Consider the following 18173-nt stretch of genomic DNA (forward strand, 5'->3'; position numbering starts at 1 on the left):
CCTCTTCCCCCCTCCCCCTTCCCCCACCGAAGGGTTAATTTTGCCCTTAGGCCACATCTAAATTCATGTGCCTCCCTCCCTCCTCCACTGAAGGACTGAACGTTGCCCTTTGACCACACCCAAACTAGTTCAAACTGGCCAGTAATTAATGTCTGGAAGTAAGTCTGCTGGGAAACTTCCCAGTAAGTCTGGTTGCAGGTTGTCGGTGCACCTTGCTGGCTGGGAACGCTTCCATCAGTCTTGCTGGGAGTGAGGAACAAATACATTTTTCCCAGCAATCTCCCAAAATGCTTAAAATGGCTTCAGAAAGCTTTATTCACGCTTTGTTGTTGTTTTCAGGTCTTTTTCCCAAAATTTCCCGTTGGGTGCCAATGAAGCTTCTTCAAAATTTGCATTTCCAGCGCGTTGACATACGGGCGCACAAGTGCTGACGTTAGCTTGATTGCAGTTAAGCTCGTTTTTTCGTTGGGTTCAGAAATCTACCTCTTTAAGCTTAAATAATTGCTTATCTTTAATTAAAAAAAAGAAAGTCAAATAATTCCTCTGCGGTGAAGCTGAGCCTGCGAGTAGTATGGTATTTTTGAAATGGACTATTTCACACGCTCTAGAAGGGATGCTATCGTATTTTCATTGTTTTAGCGGTTTCATGTGGACGGGCGAAAATGATTCAAATACGCTACGTGTGGACGCGTATTTTTTAGGCGGAGGAAAAAATCTCAGTTTTCAAAAATATCCGGATACATGTGGACTGGGCCTTTATATATTAAATTCCGTTGATTTGCACGAGGACCTCCTCCTCATAACTGTCTAACACTTCCTCGACCAATAACAGACATGGTCGGTACTTTCCCAACCAAACCAGGCCCGGTTGCTGTGTACATTAACTCCACATTTCCTGTTTGGAGTGATGATGATGATAGAGGCCTGGGTACTTGATCCGTTCAACTTCCAACTGAGCATTCACGACGCGGTCCAGTAGGTCCCAGTCCTCTCCACCCCATTTGTACTTGAATTCCTCGGTATTCATTCCTTTCAAAATTAAGCAGTTAAAAAATACGATTTGTCTCATACAATTTTACGTAAGGACAAGAGAAACAGCTTCATCTCTCTCCTATACGAACAATTGGAAGTTCACTAGTTTAATCTTTCCCGGCGTAGACCTCTGGGCCCAGTTGTTCGAAGGCCGATTAGCGTTTAACCCGGGGTTAAATTTAAACCAGGTTTCGTTTTCTTGTGTTCAGAAGCATTTTCTCGGATAATTTTCTCTGTTATATTCAAAGCTTGCAATGATCAAGCTGTAGCCAAAAGAATTAAAACTGAAATGATTTTTATGCTTTCATATCTGAATTCAAACCTTGCACTAACCCCGGGTTATCTTAACCCAGCTTTGAACAACTCGGCCCTGGTTTATATTTTAAGAACAGCCTTTATCGTTACTGATTATTTACACAAACCGTGGTTTAAATTACAATCTGTAAGTTTTCAACGCGAATTTCCTAGCCGTGACCTTTCTACATAAAGTCATGAAATAAAATACCTGCTCTATCGTTTGTTAGCTCGAAATAAAGTTGCGGCCCTCTTCAATAGTTCTCCTATTCTTTAAGTAGGAGCCCCAAAAAATATTAGGGACCTTAAGCATTGACGACGAATGGGACGTCGACGACCTACCGGAAGTGGCTAGGGCGAGTTGAACGCTACTGCACATCCTCGCTAGTTTGGCGTCCAGCAGTGAACGTGAATAAATTTACTCGTATTTTAACCCCGTAAATCAACTTTCGTGAAAGAAATTTCATCCCAATTGCGTATTCGACTTTCAACGTATTTGTTCTTTGTATTTTTGTACTAAAAACACCAGAACATCGATTGATATAGGACTTCGTAAACAAGCACCAGCGAGTCGCATTGAAGCTTTCTTGTATATGTTTTCTAGCTTTTCTTGAAGCAAAAAGGTTTACAGGTCAAAAAGATGCTAAATCATAATCTGTTCCGCCCTTTTACTCTCTAAGACTTTGATTTGTCTCCAAACATTAGTAACCTATGGTTCTATTTTTCTTTTTAAAGGAGATGGAGTGGTCAGACAAACATGTTTTTGTGCTGCATGCCGAGAAATGTTAGTTATGGAACCCTACCAACATCCGCATAGAAGCAAGGAAAGGGGAGATGTATGGAACCAGATAACTGTAAACCTGAGTGACCTTGATCATCCGAAATTCAAAGTCAATAAAAGATCGATGAGAGACACACTGACCTTGCTGATTACCAATCTTAGATCGTTTGATCATTCGTGATAAGCCCTCCGGTTCTTCAAATGATTAAGTTAAGTATATTGCAAAATGTTTTTTGTTCGACTCATTAATGGAAGAATTACCGTTTACTCATTTAAACGAAGAAGACTTTCGTTTGGCTATATTTGAGCAGTTAAATGGACCTATACGTTACGATCCCGATAGGTTAGCTAGCCTCAGGTTTAATCCTTTATTATCTGAAACATATAAAAAATTTAGCCTTTCTAGCCATCATGATCCTGATGCTAATTTCTTCACGGAGTTAGTTGACTGCGAATATTATACCGAAGAAAACTTCAATGAAATGTTGCATCAGAAAAATATATCAGAAGTCAATAATTGTTTATCGCTTCTGCATCTTAATATTCGTAACCTTCATCGTAATTTGGATAGCTTAACCACTTTACTAAAGAATCTAGAGTTGAGGTTCTCTTTTATTGGTATAACTGAGACCTGGCTTCGAGACTCATCGCATCATACCGTTATCTCAGGTTATAATTTTGTCCACAATCCACGTAAAGATAGGACAGGTGGAGGTGTAGGTCTATATTTAGCGGACAATTTTGATTTTAAATGTCGACCTGACTTAGTTTTTTCTTGCACTGAATGTGCTGAGTCTTTGTTTGTGGAAATCAATAGGCCGAAAGAGAAAAATATAATTGTAGGTGTGGTTTACAGGCCACCAAATTCAAATTTACGCGATTTTATGAATAGCCTGGATTCGTTGCTTGCAAGTATCTCTAAGGAAAACAAGATTTGCTATGTTTTAGGTGACTGGAATCTAGACTTAATCAACCACCATTGTCACGACACAACTGGAGAATTGTTAGAAACTATGTACTCAAGAATGTTTTTTCCATTGATCACACGTCCGACAAGAATAACTTCTAACACGGCTACGCTAATTGATAATATTTTCACGAATAATTTAAACAACTTATCTGTTAGCGGGCTGATGTTTTGTGATATATCTGATCATCTTCCGATTTTCACACTGCTTCTTGATCAAAACAAGAACTTAAATAAAACTTCTTGGCTTTCGTTTCGTGACAAAAGTGGAAATAATGTCGCTAAGTTTAAAGATAGGCTTGCAAACGTTCATTGGGATGAATTATCTGAATGTAAAGATACTGATTGCGCTTATCGGTGTTTTCTTGATAAATACACTACCATTTACAATGACTGCTTTCCTCTCAAAAAAGTGAAAGTAAAGAATGTTACTTTGAGCAAACCATGGATAACTAAAGGTCTTCTTAAATCGGTAAGAAAAAAGAATTTATTATACAAGCGTTTCCTTGCTAACCCAACTCCATATCATGAGAAACTTTACAAGAGTTATAAAAACAAATTGACACATTCCCTTCGCGTTGCTAAACGTCTCTACTACAGTAAAAAGTTAGATGAATATAAATCAAATGCAAAATCAACTTGGAAATTACTTAACGATCTTATTAACAAGAAGAAAATCAAGTGTAAGTTGCCTTCCATCTTCAAATCTAATGAAGAAGAAATATGTAATCCTACTCATATAGCAAACCGTTTTTGCGAGTATTTTACGAATATTGGCGAAATCAATTCCGGCGTCTGACAAATCTCATCGTTCTTTTCTGAATGGAGGCTTTATTAATTCATTTTTTCTTCAATCGGCATCAGAACAAGAAGTCACTGAGATTTGTAGCAGCTTTCGATCCGGTACTGCTCCAGGATATGATAGTATCTCAATGAATGTTGTTAAAGAGTCTTTTAACTTAATCTGCGCACCATTGACGTATATAATTAACTTGTCTCTTAATTCTGGAGTTGTGCCCCAAGAGATGAAAATTGCACGAGTTATTCCATTGTTTAAATCTGGTGATAAATCTTTGTTCACAAATTACCGACCCGTATCGGTGTTACCAGTTTTCTCTAAATTCCTAGAGAGAATCGTCTACAATCGCCTCATTAATTTTTTAAATAAATATGATATTCTTTCCCATAATCAGTATGGATTCAGAAAAAATTATTCTACTGCACATGCTTTAATCCAATTGTATGACAAGATCTCAAATGCACTTGATAATAAAAGGGTAACTTTAGGCCTTTTCATTGACTTATCTAAGGCCTTTGATACAGTAAATCATGAAATTTTGCTCGACAAATTAGAACATTATGGAGTACGTGGTATTGCTTTACAATGGTTTAAAAGTTATCTATCTTGTCGAAAACAATTTGTGCAATATAACGGTTACAACTCTTCATCATTAGATATCACTTGCGGAGTCCCTCAGGGATCTATCTTAGGTCCCCTGTTATTCTTAGTATATATAAATGATCTATGTAATGTGTCAAAGGTCTTAGAGCTGACACTGTTTGCTGATGACACTAATATCTTCTATTCGCATACTGATGCTTCCTATCTTATGGAAGTTGTAAATTTAAAATTGAAAAAGATAACGTGTTGGTTTTATACAAATAAGCTATCTATTAATGTTAAGAAATCTAATTTTATCATATTCAGACCGAGACAAAACAGGCAAACACTTGATTTAGCTTTTAATATTAGTAATTATTCGATTGACCGTGTTAAGGAAGCTACTTTTCTTGGTGTAACTTTGGATGAACATTTAACATGGAAATCACATATACATAATGTTGCTAGGAAAGTGTCTAAAACCATAGGTATAATTTATAAATCAAGTTTTTGCCTAAATAATTCCTCCTTACGAATGCTTTATTTTAGCCTTATCTACCCATACTTATTCTACTGTGTGAGCGTCTGGGCATCGACCTACACATCAAACCTCAGAAGATTAATCACACTTCAAAAACGGGTCGTAAGAATAATGTCGAGGCGTGCTTTCGATGCTCACACTGACCCCTTATTTAAAAATTTAAAAATTCTGAATCTTGAGAGTATCTACAAACTTCAAATAGGAAAATTTATGTATCAATACAGATCTGGCTTACTTCCTTATAGCTTCAATAACATGTTTCTGGTGACACGCCAGGTGCATTCTTATGGCACTAGAAGTTCGGAGCATTTTTATTTACCGCAATGCAGGACTAATATAAGAAAGTTCTCCATCAGTTTCCAAGGTCCTAAATTTTTTAACTCTCTTAGTTTTGAAATTCGAAATGCAACAAGTACCGCTTCCTTTTGCTGTAAACTGAAAGCATTCCTCTTATCATAAATAGTAATTTATATATATATATATATATATATATGTACTTTTTTTTTCTTCCTTTGCTCTTTTATTTTCATTTGTTTTGTTTTGTTTTTTCTTTTTGTCATTTCGCTTTTTTTAGCCTAGAACTATGATTAGTACGACTATCTAATATACTTTTTTTAAGATTTACTGTAACTCTGCCATTGATTTTCCCATGTGTAATTATGATAATATTTTGTTCTATTTATCTAACTGAGGGAGCCCATTCCTTATAAGCCCGGTGGCTTCTCTTGGGCTTCCTCGCCATGAGAGTTTAAGTAATTAGATTTCATTTGATTTGTATAATTTTTTGGCAAACAAAACAATAAACAATAAACAATAAACAAGCATAAAGCGAAAATACGCCAGGAGGAAAATGCCACTGGAATCACTTGCAAAGATGCCGAACTAGACCTGGCTCTCGAAGAGATAATTGACAGGAGCAGTTGAACGACAAAAAGTCTCCGAGGTAAAAAAAAAAGAAAAGGAAGAAGGAGCAGCTGGAGAGGAACACAGACCGTGAAAAGACATTTTGAACACTTATCTCTCGAATTTTCCCGCCGTGAACGACGTTCTCGATCCAGTCCTTTCACGGTGCAGTTCGTCTCCGTCGTCTCTTTCGTCGCAGATGCTTCAGGTCTCTATTAATAGGTAGATCACGTGACTCAACTGTGACGTTTGATGATGATTTTCTTTAAACTTACCGCCAAAACGCATCCAGTCCGATTTATATACAGCAAGAAGACCATACCCGTTCATCTGCCAAAAGCCTTGGTGATCAATATATGTACTTTGACAGTCTAGACGTCCCACTGCGGGAAAGAAAGCGATTCTTCCTTCTATGGTGTTCTGTTGAAAATAAGGAAACCAAACTCGATCTTGTCACTTAAACGTAACAGGAAATCTGACAGTGTTGTTGGAAGAAATTCTCCAACAAAAGTGACGATAACATTTTACTCTAAAATACAACAGACACTTGACATTTAGATCTTTGAAAACACGTACTGCAAAAACGGTGTTGATATAAAAAAAAAAATGGGAAGTTATCCGCAATTGCAAAAAAAGTGTATCTTGCTATAGAACGTTTTCAGTCACGAGGCTAACAACTATGCAAATTTGTTGGGACGAGGAAAAGTTTTTACAATTCAGAAAAAGGTTCAATTTCTACAGGATTAATTAACGACACCATGGTGGACGTGACGTCACGCGAAAAGCCCAGTTTATAACAACACGTATCAACTTAAACTGTGTAGCAGGCGCCAGGTTTTTTTAAGGGCGAAGGAAGAAATCTAGGCCTGTAATAAGGTAATTACCGGCGTCTGCTACGTAGGCCAGTATCAACTCACCTTTCGCACGCTGTCCAGAATATCAACGGGCACATCAATGTGAAGATCAAACAAGAACAACAGATCATGCGCACTTTGTACTTGCTCTACAGCTTTGTTCAACGCCAGGGTCTTGTAAAATTTACCGGTCAAGTTGATAATAGTGTGCCTGCTCCTCAGAAGGGCAGTGTCGAACGCTTTGGCCAAGTCGATATCTTGACTCTCAAAATCAGCAACAATAACGTGGAAGTTCTTATCACCCGTTAATAAGCTGGCAACCGTGAGATCATTGATGAAATGATAGACCCATCTTCCCTGATCTTTGACAGGGAGTATTATGTAAACCGTGGCGTTTCTGTTCCACTCAATTCCCTTGGGAAGACACAAACTGTTCGTTCCCTTTTTTTGATACACGTGCTCAGAGAAGCGATAAGATTTTTCAGTGTGAGGAAGGCCAAGTTCCAGATCAACTGAATAACGGTCCCCATAAACTGGATCTGTTTTTTGTAGAACTTTGTGAATTCTCTTTAAAAAGTAATTCCTGAAAGAAATTAAAATATGAGGTTAAAAAAGGCTAAAAAATTTACAAACGTAGACAATCCGTCAATGGAACTTTCACGCAAGGAGAAACTAATGTCACCACCATTTTTTGTTAATTATTCTGAGGTGCCCTTCAAAGTTGTTCTTTCTAGTTTAAAACACAAGGATCTAGTTTTTCTTAAGTCGACAAACAGTTATACTGTTAGCTACATGATGTCTCTTTTTTCACCGAAAGCGTTTTTAGTGCGATGTTCTTACGGTTGACGGTTGAGTGTATGAACGTATTAATCTGTTCAAATCCAAATGAGTAAGAAAGAAAGAGAAGTATGGGAATTTGCAATTTTTTCGTTTGCACTCTAGTCTAAGTAAGGGACTGGTCAAAAAGTATAGGGGGGAGGGGGGGGGGGGGGGTGGGCCGGAGCATTTGGAAATGTGGTTGATAAAAAACACATGACCCACCCCCTCCCTTCGGCACAAAAATGACTGACCCACCCCTAAAGCAAGGTTGGAAATTGCATGACCCACCCCCTAGTTAAAACATGGACGTTCGGTTTCCTCTTAATAATCCAATAAAACCTTGTTCTGTGCTTGACAAAATTTGTTGATACACTGCTACAACCAATATCAAAATCACAGAAATCATACCTTTCACTGAAAAGACGAATGTGAAAAACCGAACATTTCTTGTTTCAATGGACGTTATGAGTCTTGACACAAATATATAGCAAAACGAGGGTATATTGAAATTATCTGTCACAAAGCATATGAAAATTTCAACAAAGACAACCCATTCCTACACATTACTTGCCGGAAATGCTTAGATTAACCCTCAAAGAAAATTTCTTCCACTTCAGTGGAAAGCACTACCTACAAAACCATGGAACTGCAATGGGCACAAAGACAGCAGTTTTGATTCCTTTGCCAATATTTTCATGACATATATTGAAACAACAACTCTAAGCAAAACTGTCTTTAGAACAACAGTTTGAAAATGCCACATACACGATATCTTTTCCCTATGGGACATGAGTAAACCAGACATCGAAGCCTTCATTGAACAAGCAAGCTTACATCACCCAACTATTGAATTTCTTGGCCGAAACATTTGACACTGAGACTGCGTTTTTAGACACGGTTGTATACAAAGGCACAAGATTCAAGGAAAAATCTATCCTTGATGCAAAGACACATTTTAAACAAACGGAAAGCTGCTTGCACACACATTTCACCTCGTGTCACCCTCCAAATGTTAAAACAGAATTGCAATTTTCGGAAAATATCTGTTCGAAAGACGATTTGAGATCTAGAATTTTCGGAACATTTGTTATAAAATTTCTTGCTTGTCTGCCCCTCCTAGGATTTTCGAACATCTAAAAAAATGGTGTAATTGCCCATTCTTAATGGATTTTTACCCTAAAAAGGTCACCTAGAATTTTCGGGAGCCTTTTTTCTGGCTGAAATTTTCAAAAAGGTAAATTTTGATCCCTATAATTTTCCGATCACTAGACTTTCAGCTAGGAGATCCGAACAGATGAAAGATTTTTAGGGGATAAAAATATGCCTATATCTACTGTTTAAATACTAAAATACGTTTAACAATGCTATGTTTAAGTGGTTTTGAACTATATTCTCATTGTGTGCCCTCTATCTTTGATAGAAAACCTACTATCAGAAATAAAATTCACAACAGGGAGTCTAAACTCCTAAAACAAAACAACAAGAAGGAAAAAGAAATATTGTCATTCTTGACACAATACCAGCCCTCAGTGTCTACTATAAAGGAAGCTTGAATGAAAAAATGGAATCTTATACAAAACCAACTATAACTTCAATAAATTTTTAAAGAGCCACCAATCATTTCCTTACAAAAAAGGAAAATCGTTAAAGGACATGCTCGTTAGAGCCGAAAAAAAAAAGGTTAACAGAGGGTTCCACGCCCGTATAGATGTGCGGCCTGTCAACCTTCGTATTTTCTCGCACAACAGGTTTGTGAGTATTTTAGCAATAATTCCAGCTGGCTGTGTTTTATATAACAAGTGTAGTCAACTGTCTCGTTAGTAGTTAGTAAAAAATATGGCGACCCACCCCTTAAGGGTAGCTGAAAATTGCTCGACCCACCCCTTTCACAAGGCTCAAAACCTCATGACCCACCCCCTCTCTGCTCCGGCCCACCCCCGCCTATACTTTTTGACCAGTCCCTAATGACTCCCGTTAAGTCACGGAGCCATGTTGAATTACGTGAGCTGTCAACGAGTTAACTACGATTAAGATTAACATATTTGAAGAGTTCCAGTTCTGTCGAAGTGCATGATTTCTGCTTTGCTCTATAGAGTGTTTTCACTCAAGTGGCCAGCATCTATGCAAATTTATTGGAACAAAAGAAAGCGTTTGCATAAGAAAAGAGTTCAACTCCCAGAGGATTGGTTTGGGACACCAACATGGATTGTTTTGGGACACCAATGGCCGCCGTGATGTCATGTGAAAACACTGTGTAACGCACAAGTTACTAACGACCCATTATCTCTGGCATTGTTTGTGACGTTGGCCACGCAGCCCAGCGAAGTGCCCAGAAGTCGACTATCAAAACGCGAACACTGTCCTCAGCGCAAAAGACTTAAAAAAAACACATGTTCGTGTTTCATTGTCACGCGTTCATGTCAATCAAAAAAAAAAAAAAAAACCGGAAGCGGAGGCACACGCAGTGTTCTACCGAGCTTCAGTCCCATTCCGCCTTCATTTATTCGAATTATCTCGTAGATTATCCGTCTATTTGTCCAGCGCAACGCCGCGCATTTGGTGAGAGTTAAAGACGAAGAACACCCTAAAGACCTTGGTAATAACGTCACATTAATAAGGATTTCAAATCTGCGCTCGCCAGTGTCACTGCGGCTATTATAATGTGACAATGTCTGGACACGGAAAGACCTTGCGGACCACAGGCGGCCCAAGCTCAGTGTGTGAGTTTAATCGTTAACACATGAAGTTTCATATTACGTAATTTAAAATGGCCGTGAATATAAAGGATTTGTATGGGAATTCAGGTAAAAGATTCAAATCGACAAATACTCGCTAGAATGTTCAATAAAATACAGCTTACCGTATTTACTTTTCTTGTTTTTGTTTGCTGTGTGGTTATTTTTCCGATCCATTGCGATTTAAGCGATTTCCTTTAACCCCGAGTGGAAGTAACGGTGATTTGTCCATTTTTTATGAGTGTTTTGATTTGTGTCTTCCACACTTCTTAACCATTGGTTACTGCTAGTTATCATCTTTATACATTTAACTAAATTTTTATGTAACTTACTCTGAGGAACTCAGACGAAGTGCAGCAACCATGTTATCCACGACTGACCGAACTACCTCTCTGTCAGCGACTCGATTTGGACGAGTCCACAGCATTCCGGAGTTTCTTGACATCTGCGTATCGTCCGGTGGGTAAACATTTGATTCAAACACCGTTGCCTTCCCTTCAAAGCGATCAACTTTATTACCTGGTACAAAACTACTCTTGTAATTGCAGGAAGGAAGAAAACTGGCTTTCGAAATGAAAGGCAGAGAATAAAACTTGACAAATTTGCTGCTGATGCGGCTGGATTCTTTATGGAACTCTTGCTTATATCGCAGCGAAAGCACATTGTGCAGTGCTACTTTTTTCTCTTGTATATGCGATACGTTCTGCAGAAATGAAGAGAGGTATTCTGAAGTGATGAGCCTAAAATCTTGAACTTTGTCAGATGTAGTCCAAAATACACGCACGAACCCTTTGCCAATGCCCTGTCAATCAATCAATCAATCAATCAATCAATTTATTTGCCCTTTTTTTACATACAATATTTAAATCACAGGGAGCCGATCGGAGCCCGAATAGGCTTTGGTAGATTGTGCTCGAAAAAAAAGCATATTATGCTTTTAGCAGTGCTCATATTTTTTAGAAATTATGCCAAAATTATGCTACTTTCTGAAAATTATGCTCTCTGTCACCGGAATTATGCTAATTAGATTTTACACTGAGTTTAAGGAAAATAAAGATCATCAGTAGCTTAACTCTCAATTTTGACTTTAATGAACATTCATATAGTCCACCTTCTAGTCTTACAGTCTTTAGCATCGCAAATACGCATGTGCGCACATTATCTCGCTTTTTTGTCACTTTTAACTTTTCTTTGCCTGCGGCATGTTTTTTGGAAGCCAAGTGGTTTTTGAGAATGCTCTTTTTAGAGCTCAATATCTCCTTACACCCACTGCAAAACAGTTTTCCACCTCGAAGACACAAATTTTCCTCTGGGAATTCTTCGATATCGATCACGAGGACTCATGTTCTTTGGATCTGAGTTACCTCTTTCCTTGTACTTTCCGGTATTACTTTTAGGAACACGTTCTCTAGAGATTAAAGCTCTCGGTAGGGCAGTGGAAGTGGTGGAAGTGGATGTACTCGAGGACGACGTTATCTCTGATCTGAGGCCTGAGGGGCCGAGCCGCCGAGCCATAAGCGTGGTGGCCTGAGTCTCGGTCTTACGCACAGGGTCACCGCTGCGGCCTGCCGGACCATATTTGACCATGGGCCTTAGCACAGACCTCAATAATTTCCAAAAACAATACAGAAATAAAGTACAAACTGAATTATTCTAGAGCTATGATGGGTTTTTTTGTTTTCAACGCATAAAAGCCCAGATTATGCTGGCAGTGCTAAACTGAAATAAAAGCTTAAAATAATGCTCGTTTTGCTGAATTATGCTTAAAATTAGGCTACAACCAGTTGCAAAAGTACTTGAGACACTGTACCATATTTTGGCTTAAATGGCCTGTCCATGATCTTGTGCTTGTGACCCCCCTCCACCCCTTTTCAAAGTTGCTAGGAATACAAGACCATGCTCATAACTTGGAGGAACAACTTTGAATTGGAGGGAGGAGGGGAGTCACTATTTTATCTCACAGACCTGTGACTAGCAGTGATTTGAAGCAAGACAGGTTGTTTTTTCGTGAGAGTGTCTCAACATTTTTGCAACTGGTTGTCTGAGTCCTTCATACCTCTATAGCCGTGGTGCCCGATTAATAAACAGGGTGAAACATGGTGCACTTTTTGCACCTAAGGAGGTGGTTATAAAAAATAGCATTTCATTTCCCTAGGTTTGCGTGTTTTAAAATGGCGAGACAAAAACGGCAGTTTTTTCCACTTTTGTTTTTGTGGTAATTTGCTCGAAACTGGGCTTTTAAAGGGAGCGCGTGGCAAAAGATGCCACACCATCTTGAGTAAGCTGCAACGAAAAGGGTTTTTTGTCCTAACACGCTACAAAAATACGAAAAATAATATATTTTCTTCGAACTCGAGTAAAAGACGTTTATTAATGAAAGGAAAGTGACCTAAGATGCCCCGCTAGATCAAGGAGATGGCTTTTTGTTGTTGATTCTGATAAGTACGTGGAAATGGTTCCTCTTTTATCGCCTGCCATTTACAGGAAAGAAAAGTTACGCTAAAAAGTAGCTGTTGTGGACTTTAGTTTACTTAACACAAGTTTGGATTTATGTTTACGTTTTGGTTGTCTTACAACTTGGTTTCGATTTTGAAGCCCGAGTGTGACTAGTGATCAGGTAACGTGAAAATTCACGCGCGTATTTCAGTAACATAGCCCCGAGAGCTCGCATATAACGTGGCCTTGTATTCTATACTTGGTAACAAAATGTATTTCTTTGCAAAAAAGAAGTCACTGTCCCCAAGAATAGTAATTTTCCACCATAGCAATGTCAGGAATTTACGTGCGTCAACGGTCTACACGGTCTACCATCATATCAGATAAATATAATGATATATCATATTTCTTACTGTTGCAGAATGGTAGACCGTGATTGATGGTAGACCGTCAGAAAATAGAAACTAACTTAGCACACAACTTTTTCTGCTCTCTAGCTCTAACGGACGTTAATAACTATGTTATTTTCACTGTAGTAGATGAAAAAAACTGAACGGTTTTACTTTTACAGCGGTGTTGAAAAATAACTCACGCGGTATACCGATTACATAACACCACTGCATATCAAATGTCATTGCGTTACAGATACAGGGGTGAAAATGGAAGTTTGGCAGCTTTATTCGCAACTGTAATATCTCTAATTACCAGGAAAAGGAAAAGTATGCTGTTAATATGCATTCACACTTCTCAGAGTTTAATCACCACGCCGGAACAGCCATGTCACGGTATATAATTAATAGCACATGCGTTACAACAAAATTGAGGCAAAATTTTAAAGTCACTACATTCTTAAGCGCTTTTTTATGCAGTTTTGCTATCAATGACAATGATGTGTCAGCTGGGAAAAGCAACAGAAAGTGCCATTCTATTCATTTATCTCGCTATAGTCTTCTCTTTGGGAAGTTGAGACGTGGAAATAGCTTTTTGAAGTAAAACGTAAATGAGACAACCAGTTGCAAAAGTACTTGAGACACTGTACCATATTTTGGCTTAAATGGCCTGTCCATGATCTTGTGCTTGTGACCCCCCTCCACCCCTTTTCAAAGTTGCTAGGAATACAAAACCATGCTCATAACTTGGAGGAACAACTTTGAATTGGGGGGAGGAGGGGAGTCACTATTTTATCTCACAGACCTGTGACTAGCAGTGATTTGAAGCAAGACAGGTTGTTTTTTCGTGAGAGTGTCTCAACATTTTTGCAACTAGTTGTAGCACAATCTACCAAAGCCTAAGCCCGAACGCTGTTTTAGCTAATAGAAAAATGAGGTGTTTTTACGCTGTATTAGCTAATAAAATAATAAGATGCATTTTCCTTTGTTCCTGTCACTGTCTGGAAGGGATTTGAATCCGATCAGAGACGGTTAACAGTTAACAACATTAGAAACGCGAGACGAAACTTGACCGTCTTATTTACGAAGCGCCAGACACCCCTCCCGTGTCTCCCTCGCGCGCACTCGTTCTCTCTTTCACCCACTACTTCCAAGCGCCTACTACGCAGGCTATTTGATAACCAGCAATGTTAACCGTCTCTGATCGGATTCAAATCCCTTCCAAAACGACTTAATATAAAGTATCGACGCTTCGCGCCGATACTTTATATTAGGGACCGTTAAGATCCGAGAACGGCGACGGCAGAGAAAACGTCGCTGAAAAAGTGAATTTGTGTTCTTTCAATCTTTAGCCTGCGTGGCAGGCGTTTGAAAGGGAAGGGAAAGGGAGTTTTAGGTGCGAGAGAAACGCGAGAGGCGCACGAGGAGGGAGGGAGGGAAACGCCTGCCAGGAGATCATTGTTTTTCTCGTTTTTAACATCCACCAGGCGAATGATAAAATCCTGATTGGTCCGTCTTCGAAACATGTCAATCACAGCCTTAATACCTTAATCCGATTGGCTGAAATCAACATCACGCTACTGAGTAACTTAATCGATCTTTCAGTAATCATTTAAAAATATGTTGTTAGTGAGGCGTGATGAGATTTCTGTATGCAATTCATCGTTTTAGAACGATTAGAAACTGAAGGTATCTATTTCAGCTTGAAAGGAGAATAGAAGAAAGCAGTTAAAAGACTCGTATGAAGGAAAAGACCTGTCAGCTAGACGAGTTTTGCTGACTGGTTTTGAGAAGTCTCGTCTCCCAACGGCTTGTTTTACTCACTAGAAGAGAGAAAGGAAAAATCATGCTGCCTGTGTGCTTGTTATCTGCTGTTTGACCTTAAACGGCTACCACGCAGGCTACGCTTATCAACGACCAGATTGTTAAAGACGAAGCGATCTATAATCCTTAGCGATTTTTGGTTTGAGGACATCTTTTTGCTGGTTATAGACGTTATAAAGCCGCCAGGAACTTACCGTACTTCAAAAATAATATTGATTGCAGAATTAGCCTTATTGCAGATCTTTGAAGTTCCGTGCTTCTTTCCCTGCTACCAGCGTTCTTTTGTATGCTGCGCTGGATCCAGTTCGAGAGTCAGCAAAGTGTTTGTAATTAATTTCTCCGACGAACACTGCATGCAAGTTGGGAAGTCCAACGCGATACCTTCAGCAAAAACGTAGTTACTAAAACATGGAACGACCTAAAACCACCTAAAACCATCTACAACCACCTAAAACCACCTACATTCCAGGTGACTCCTTTAGGTGAACCCTAGTGTCTTTCACACCCGTTTCCTGTGTCATCACGCAAGGCTAAACTCCTTGCGTCAGGACACAGGAAACGGAGACTAGTAGGTGTAATCATTGTTAAAAATGTTATTTAAAAAAATCTATAATGCAATGGATTCAGAAGAAAACAAGTTAAGACGAGCCGAAATTAATAAAAATGGGTTGAAAAATTTTAATAGTGAATGATTGTATTTAAAGTAATTTACCCGGATTTTTATATACCTTTATTATGTTTTGGAACCCAACTTTCACCCCGGCCCTCTTCTTGGGAGTGATGGGATATGCGCGCTTCTTATTTTCGCTTTGCTCGTTGTAAATACGTCCCCACTATACTATCTGAGAGCCTGGCACAGGCTAGAGTAGCTGGAACTTTACGAGCTAAAACGGAACGAAAAATTTGGATCAAATATTCGGGTCTTCCCTCCCCGCCAAAGGACCTTACTGGTAAGAACGTTTTGATTCATTTTGCTGAAAAGAATTATCAAATATCATGATATGTCTTCTAATTCTTGCAACTGTAAACGGGTTAATAGCTGTATAAAATCAGGCTCTACAAGTGAGACACGTTCACACTAGACTAAAGGATTGTGCGGAACTACATACATTTGTGTGAAACTATTTCAGACATTTACACCCTGTTCACTGTTTAGATGGTTTTAGATTGTTTGCGGGTGGTTGTAGATGTTTTTGAGGTGGTTGTAGATGGTTGAAGGTGGTTGTTGAATTTTTTGAGGTGGTTGTAGGTGGTTTTAGGTGGTTGTAGGTGGTTTTAGGTCGTTCCATGTTTTAGTAACGTAAGATTTATGCTGGATTTTATATAACAAGCCACGCATGGTTGCGACTTTCTTCTTTCAACGGACGACCGCATTTACACTTTTTTAAATAGTACCTTCACTTCAGATTTCTTATTTTAGGAAAACAAAAGAAAAAAAGTATGTGAAATACGACTTTAAAAATTAAGTGCATCGCGGCCAGACTTATTTGACCGCTAGTCATTCACAGTTGCGTTATTTTGCATACATAATTAGTAGGCGGGATGGCGAAAACAATGGTTTCCTGGCAGTTCCCTCCTCCCCTTCCTCCTCGCGCGCCCCTCGCGTTTCCCTAGCGCCCAAAACCCCCTTTCCCTTCCCTTCCAAACGCCTGCAACGCAGGCTATTCAATCTTCATCGCGATTACCCCAAGTCACTAACTTTTTCGAATGTAGGCGAACCATGCTAAAGTTGAATTCCTAAGAACCATAGCCAAGAGCAGAAAGAGGGAGGAAATTTCGTCGTCGCTTGTGTACTTCCTCTGTACAACGTGAAATTAGGCATTTTCACGTCGTAGTCGTCATGAGTGACGAACGTCGCTGACGAACGTCGGTATATTAAGTCGTTCGCGTTCGTCGTTGACGAACGCGAACCATCAGTAACAAAGGAACAAAGGAAAATGCATCTTATTATTTTATTAGCTAACATAGCGTAAATATATCTAATTTTTTCTGTCAGCTAAAACAACGTTCGGGCTCCCTGTGACAATATTACACAGTCTTATAATTTTAAAAATATACTTGGGCAGGAACTCTCAGCAAACCCTGTAGGGCTTTTCGAGGAGAGCCCCTGGACAAGTTTTATACAAGTATGATTTTAATTTAAAATTACATGTCTGTGTTATAGATTACACGGATAAAGTATGTAGCGGCTACTCACATTTTGGTGTAAAACCTCGACGTAGTATTTCTTATTAGCTTGAAGATGGAGTGGCTCTTTGGATCTTTGTTCAGGATATTTATCTAACTCGTCCTTGCCCGTCCAAGCTATTGCGTTTTCAGTGAATACACGAGCAACTAGCCGTTTATTATAAGGGTTTTCGTCTGTACTTATCCACAACTCCGAAGTGTCGTCAGAGGCGATCGCGAAACGAAACAAACCATTGCTTTGTGGATGTAAATATCCAAATATTTTCTGACCGTAGTCCACGCTATCGTCTTCAATCTGAAAGTCGTTGATGAACTTCTCCTCATCAGGATATTTTGGAAAGAACAGTGACTTTTTTAAATATGTTACGTTCGAACCGCATTGCATTCGCCAAACGTGAACATTGAGAGCGTGTGGTACACGTGCTGCGACAGTATTCTCGTCCTCAGAGCCAACGCCACCGATCGTCCTTGGAAACGCAGAGAATTCGTCAACTGTATCGTCGCTATGTCTTCCCCGAAATGTAAAAAGTAAAAAAAACGAGATCGAGCCTGCAGCTAGTGCGACAATCAAACGCCTCACAGCTTTTTGAAATCTTCGGAATGTAAGAGTGCGTCGAGGCCACATAACTTGGATCGAATGTTGCGACCCCCGGCTTGTGATTCAGTCAGACAGCCAGCTGTCACAGGATGACACTGTAAACCAATAAACAAATACTCTCTTTACTGTTATTGATCATCGCCAAAAAACTCCAAGTTTTGAAAACAAACTCCTACTTTCGAAAAGAAATTCCAGTTTTTGATAACAAACACCTCAAAAACTCTAGTCGCTGCTCAGGTAGCCCAAGCTCGAAATATGAGCATCGGCGAGAATCGGCATTGTTGCGAAACATTCAAAACATAAGGATTTTTATGGGAAAAAAAACCATCGTTTCTGTGAAAGGTAAACCTTTATATAAAGAGAAAACCCTGTTAACGTAGTTTTCTGGACTATGCAAGGAATTCATAGTTAAGGAATTTGCGGTAGCCTCGT

General features: G+C 39.1%; 1 protein-coding gene across 1 annotated transcript; it reads right to left on the reverse strand.

Moving 5' to 3' along the window:
- Positions 1-583: 583 nt before the first annotated feature.
- Positions 584-17832, reverse strand: LOC140928785 (beta-1,4-N-acetylgalactosaminyltransferase 3-like). Its single transcript, XM_073378567.1, has 5 exons — positions 17154-17832; positions 10640-11109; positions 6817-7336; positions 6175-6319; positions 584-1029 (listed from the first exon to the last, which is right to left on the reverse strand). The coding sequence occupies exons 1-5, from the start codon at positions 17766-17768 to the stop codon at positions 881-883; spliced, it is 1899 nt and encodes a 632-aa protein (XP_073234668.1). The 5' UTR covers positions 17769-17832; the 3' UTR covers positions 584-880.
- Between the last annotated feature and the right edge of the window lie 341 nt (positions 17833-18173).

This window comes from Porites lutea, chromosome 2, assembly GCF_958299795.1.
Source record: "Porites lutea chromosome 2, jaPorLute2.1, whole genome shotgun sequence".
Classification (NCBI taxonomy): Eukaryota; Metazoa; Cnidaria; class Anthozoa; order Scleractinia; family Poritidae; genus Porites; species Porites lutea.